The sequence below is a fragment of the Coffea arabica genome, chromosome 6c, assembly GCF_036785885.1.
Source record: "Coffea arabica cultivar ET-39 chromosome 6c, Coffea Arabica ET-39 HiFi, whole genome shotgun sequence".
Taxonomy (NCBI): domain Eukaryota; kingdom Viridiplantae; phylum Streptophyta; class Magnoliopsida; order Gentianales; family Rubiaceae; genus Coffea; species Coffea arabica.
The window spans coordinates 13,075,895-13,081,894 of record NC_092320.1 but is presented as its reverse complement, the minus strand read 5'-3'; the positions used below and the strand labels follow the sequence as shown (position 1 = coordinate 13,081,894).

General features: G+C 33.4%; 1 protein-coding gene across 1 annotated transcript; it reads left to right on the top strand.

Moving 5' to 3' along the window:
* Positions 1-477: 477 nt before the first annotated feature.
* LOC113691454 (transcription factor IBH1-like 1) lies at positions 478-1,587 on the top strand. Its single transcript, XM_027209591.2, has 2 exons — positions 478-664; positions 954-1,587. The coding sequence occupies exon 2, from the start codon at positions 955-957 to the stop codon at positions 1,555-1,557; it is 603 nt and encodes a 200-aa protein (XP_027065392.1). The 5' UTR covers positions 478-664; position 954; the 3' UTR covers positions 1,558-1,587.
* The last annotated feature ends 4,413 nt before the right edge of the window (positions 1,588-6,000 follow it).

Sequence of the window (6,000 nt, the reverse complement as noted above, 5' to 3'; positions counted from 1 at the left end):
GGTTTGGGCAAATCTTGAACATGCAAAAAAAGTTGTAGTATAAAATATCAATTCTTGAAACTGCACATTCAATAAATCCACGTCCAAGAAATAATAATATATATTGATCGGCAGGAGCTACAACGCTCTTTGCATAATCTCAAACCAAATGCTGGTTCTTTTGGGGATTCTTGTGGCCATTATCTTAAATCCACATGCGGATTTGGGAAATAGGGCCGAGTCTGTGTTTTATTTGGTGCATTGCAGCCGTATTAAGGTACCGATATTAGGTTTGTACAACGTTTGGGGGACCTTAATCTTGCCTGCAAACGCTTTAATTAGGCATCAGCCATGTCTTTGGGTCTTGTTTGGTGGACCCTTAATTCCATGTGCCTGCATGTGCTGTGTTTTTCCCGTATTGGCCCACCACTCCCCCTCCTTTGAGCAAATAAATGAGCTTTATGCACATTCTGCTGCTTGCTTCTCATTCCTCTCCATCCCCTCTCTCTCTCTCTCTCTCTCTCTCTTGTAGTGTGTGAGTGTGTGATTCAATAACCTTCTTGTTCGTGGCCAGTGCTGATACACTACTTTTTGATCCCAAGAGAATTCCAATTTGCTCCAACTTGTCCCTAGCCTCATTACCGGCATGATTTCCTCTTCCATTCTATAGAAGAATATTGGAAAGGTACCTGGCATTTTTGCATTGTTTTTCCTTGTCCCCTATCAGCTTCATTAAATCACACACACACACCATTCTTCTATAAATCACCACTCCACTAACATCTAATTCTCCATCCCGTTTTCTTTCAGTACATATAAACTATATGCTTCCATCATGAAATTTACTTGTATTTTAGCCTCATGTTAAAGTTTGCCACAACACAGCATAGATTACTAGTAGCATTATTTGAATTTAAGTCCTTGGATTAAGGCTGATAGTAGTGTAACCAAATTGTTTTATTGTTCCTCCTCAGAATGCGGTCTGCTAGCTCACTCAGGCAAGAGTTCCTCAAGAAATGGTTAAAGGGTCTACAAATTTACAGCGGCAGCAAGAAGGAAATGAGCATTCTTGAGAGGAAAAAGGCCATAAAATTATCAGCAGATGTTGCTATGGCTTCCACCAGAATCTCGACATCTTCCTGGAGTCGTGCCCTTATGGCAAGAGCGTCCAATGATGCCACGAATAAGGTCCTCGTCCAGCATGTTTTAAGCCCCGAGGCTCAGAAACTAGTCCCAATAAAGAAAGATCCCAAGAAGTTGATGATCATTTCCAGGAGCACAAGCAGCATCAGCAAGAGAATTAGTAGCAAGAAAATCGTAAGGAGAAGTTGCTATGCTACGAGAAGGATGCGAAAGGCAGCAGCCCAGGTGGTTGAAGCTAGTTCTATTGCGAAAAGGCTGGTAATGAAGAGGACAGAAGTGCTTAAAAGTCTCGTACCGGGAGGAGAATACATGGATGACGTTTCTTTGATCAGGGAAACCCTAGATTACATTCTGTCACTGCGACTTCAGGTAGATGTAATGCGGCATTTTGCCAATGCTACCGAGGAAACGGATCATGGCAAAGGTTACAAATAGATAATATATTGCTTTAAATTTCTTGCTTTAGTTCTCTTGTTTTTCTTCTCTTTTTTTTTTTTTGGGTGGGGGGGGGGGGGGGGTGGTTGGTTGGGGATGGGCAATCATAATATCTGTTTAAGTTACTTCGTTCTAATGTAGACGAAGGAGAAAAGCTGGCTGGTGCATGAAGGCCTTGTACAGACAAACAATGTCTAAATTAAGTAAATTGCAACTTTTATTAATTCTTCCTAAACAAATTTTCTTTATTATTGTTGTTGTTGTTGTTGTTTATAATTTTATTGTTTGTGACAAATTGCTAAAAGCTTGTTCGACTTATATTGCAGTAAGCGTTGATTATTATAGTTATATTGTGTTGATTGCAATTTATAAGTGCTCGTAGTTTGTGATTAGCAATAATTAAGCTAACGCATCAAATGCACAAATATATCTACGTTCAAGCAAAAATGCAAATGGGAGGTCTAAATGGACATCAAAGAATTGAAGTTCTACCATAAAATGGATATATTTGTTTAAAGTTCATTTCGTTTTTTTTATTAATCTAGTGTCAAATTTATGCGCATTTAAATAGTAAACTAAGTCTCCATCTGTTGTTTTGAGTAGCTTATACCATATTCCGACAAATTTGACAAGATTTATTAGATATGAAGTTTACGTGGATATGATAATGAATTTTGGAGTAATTAAGGAAATTCACTTCTTAATTTTTTATTAAAGATGGAAAGAACGCACGAGAGTTTGGGATTATTGTGCCCAATCCACGCCACTATATATGTACCGTTATGCGAAATGAAGTAATTAAGTTACACCCTAGGCTAAAATTATCCTTTTAAATGAGAGGGTGTGAGAGGGTGGGGGGGGGGGGTAAGGAAGCAAGATTACATTAATGCAAATCTAATAGAGAGTCTGCCTTCACAAAAGAAACAAGCTTATATCTCTTAATCAAATCTCTTTATATTTTTGTATTTTGTACAAAACTAGTGATAGTTTTAATGAAAACCAAGACAAACAGAGAAGAAATGAAAAAGCGAAACAAAAAATGTAGATGGTTAATTTGAATACATACGTGCGTGTGTGTAATATCTCCAAAGGATCTGGATTACTGTTTTTAATTGGAGTAAAGCAATTATTAGTATTACATATATAAAGCTTTATCGTTAATTTCTTCTACTATTAAATCTAAGATCTTGTTTAAGGACAAATAAATAATCTAGCTAAACTATTTTAATAATGAAAAATGCATTTTTTTCAGTACATTTTTCTGTGATCTAATAGAGTGATGCAATGGTAGCAAAGAAAGTCAAACCTTGTTATGTTGCTTAGCAATATGATATTAAAAATTGAGTTACTTTTGTTAGACAAAATGTACATATACATGTACATAAGCGGAATGTATGTTTAAAAAAAAAATTACTTCTTACCATTATTGTCAAGAAATTGTTGAATTCCAGATAGTTGCAATTGTTGAATCCCGTATAGTTGCTCTCTACATTTTAACTATGTAAGAAATATTAGCTGTAGCCTTTTATAAATGGAACTTGTAAGTATATATATATATATACACTGTATAATATATGAAGTATCACAGGCTATTCATTTAGCATTAAAAGAAGATATTATTCAATTATTAACAAAATATCAATCAATTAATTAGGATATCAATTACTGCAAAATCATGTGATTGACAATCGCTTCTTACAACTTTCTATCATTCAATCATTTGGTAGTAGTTATTAGCCACTTTTTAACACAGCTTCCTAATTATTTGCTGAGGGATTAATGGCAATTTCTAGTTCAAGACTTACCTAAACCACTTTTGGTAAAATGAAGTTACTTTCTAATTTAAAAAAGGAATCAAGAAACTTGATTTATAATTGGCTACTCACAACTAAGATTCTTCCTACCCAAAATGGTTTCTCCACCACCTCGCAGTGCATCCCAAAAGAATAGTAAACTATGATCTTCTGTTTTTCATTCTTCAAATGCGAAGAAAAATGTGCACTAGATAACGTGAGTGTGTTTTGACCAAACCAAAAAAAAAAAAAAAAAGATTACTTTAGTGTGTAAATAGGTTTCATTTCATGCAAGTGCTGAAAATTCTCTATTGCGGTCATTAGTTGTAATCTTTCATTTGATTTTGTAAACATTTTGAAATCTAACCCTAATCCTTGACTTGACATAAATGTTGCCGTTATCTTTTCTAAAGAAAGAGAGTTTTTGTATTGGTGTACCTTGTTTTGATCATGATCATAATAGAAAATTTGATTGTCATCTTTTATAAGTCTTCTTGTCACATAGTGATTTTATGTGGTAGATTTACACCTTCGCTTGTGTTTGCACGGGATAGAATTTTTAAACAAAAAATCAAAACGTAAAAAAAATACGTCTTTCGGAGACAGTAATCTATATATAATATCGGAAATCACATAGCTGACTGAATGCAAAATTGCTAATTAGTCTCTTCAAGTGACTGACTAATTATTGAGGTAACGTGAGCCCACAATATGTGGGCTAGGTGAAAGTAGGCCGATGTTGACAATCGTTGTTCCTAATACAATTATGAATTTGGAACCCTTCCCCAAAGGAAAAAAATAAAAAAGAAAAGGAAAAGCAAAAATATGCACGATATAGACTGTGTGATGTATACAACCTCAGACAGATTACTTAGCAAGGGTGTAAAGTAAAGGTATACTCTTTCTTTGAAGAGAATAGGACAGTAAGTATGTGTTTTTATTTGCCGGAAAATGTGAATCCAATGTCCATCACATTTTGTTGTTTGACTTTTTGTTTCTTCACTTCCAATTGATGCATTCATGTTCTTCACATATATAAGTGAAATGCACCAATTTAGTTATAAAATCTGATTCTAATCTATTCTTTTTTCTTTTTTTTTTTAACGAGAAACCATATGTACGGGACTTGTATAAAATGAATTTAAAGGGGTAAAAGAGTTGAATCTGAATTTTGAACCAATCACGTGGCTCGACCCATTTTACTTGATCCAAAAATAAATATTCTACGAATAACGAATGTGGACAACACACAAACAACAATGAATTGTACAATGAAAATCGAATTTGGACCCATTTTGAACCACCCCCATGACTTCTATGGATAATTGTACAATGAAAACAATATATTCTTTAATCAATTGATTTCTTCTTTAATCAATTGATTTCTTCTCATAGATGGCACAATCCATTGATTGACAATTTTCCATCAAAAAGTTTTTCTCTCTTATGTGCCATAGTCCATTCACTAAAAATTTATAGGTCAATTGCTTATTTGGGTTTGTCCAATCAATCAACTCAAATGTGATAGCCATACTCTCTCTCCCCTCAAATAATTTTTTCCTTTTGTTTTTCTTTTCTCTTGTCACACTTTTTCTCCTGAAATAACCTTTGAACTATATAGAGAGAATAAAAAGCAGTAAGGAATACTATAATGACATGCGGGTATATCTCTATTCACAAGATTGGGATGCATATACATGAAATCAGAATCCTTCACAATGTTTAGTTCAGGACTTGCCAACTCCAAAGTTCAAGTTACTTGGCCTACAGCAAGTAAGGAGTCAAAAGACTTGATTAATGTCACACTCGCAACGAAGATGCTTTTATTCCTCGCATGCTTTCTCCATCCTTGTAGTGCGTCCCAAAACAGACAAAAAGTAAATTTTGGTCTTTTCATTTTCATTAGCAAGATGCAAAAGAGCGTGCTTTGGGTATCATTTAACTTCAGTAATATAAATAAGGTTTTCAAGGGTTAGCCACTAACCATAGTAGTACCAAAACTTTTTCGCCATAATCATTGTAATCTTTCATTAGATTTATTCAACTTTTTTCTTATCTAATCCCGATTTTTGAAAGAAATTGTGATTGTTACCTATTGGAGATTTTTCAATGAAAATTCCTTCCGATGGCATGTCTCATTTCCCATGACTATCAGAAATATAAAAGTAGGGATAATTTTAAAAACCTTCGTTGAGATTTTTCATAATATCATTCAGCTTCCCTGCAATTTTTAAAATCTCACTTACCTTCCTTATCAAGTTGACAAGACCAAATATCACAAATTGATTGTATTACCCTTGCACTCTTAATATCTATTTAACCAAAAAGCCAAAATCAAAATAGTATTAAAATTTTTCCTGGAATAGTTATAAGAAAGTCAAGAAATTATTTTAAAATATATTTTAATACATGATGTAATTTAAGTTATACTAAAAGTTAAAATAATCTCTTCATATGTGTGGCTTGTAATATAAATATACTTATAGAAAACAATTTATAAATAAGCTAGAATTTAAAAAATTAATCAAAAAATGATCTAATGGTCAAATATATATCTAAGAATATTCTTTTTTTTTGTTAAAACATCAGTCGTTATACTAGGTAATAGTTGTTGCATATCTACAAAATTACTCATTATTGCATTTATAGC

Coding starts and splice junctions, on each gene's coding strand:
- LOC113691454 (XM_027209591.2), top strand. CDS start 955: ATGCGGTCTGCTAGCTCACTCAGGCAAGAGTTCCTCAAGAAATGGTTA.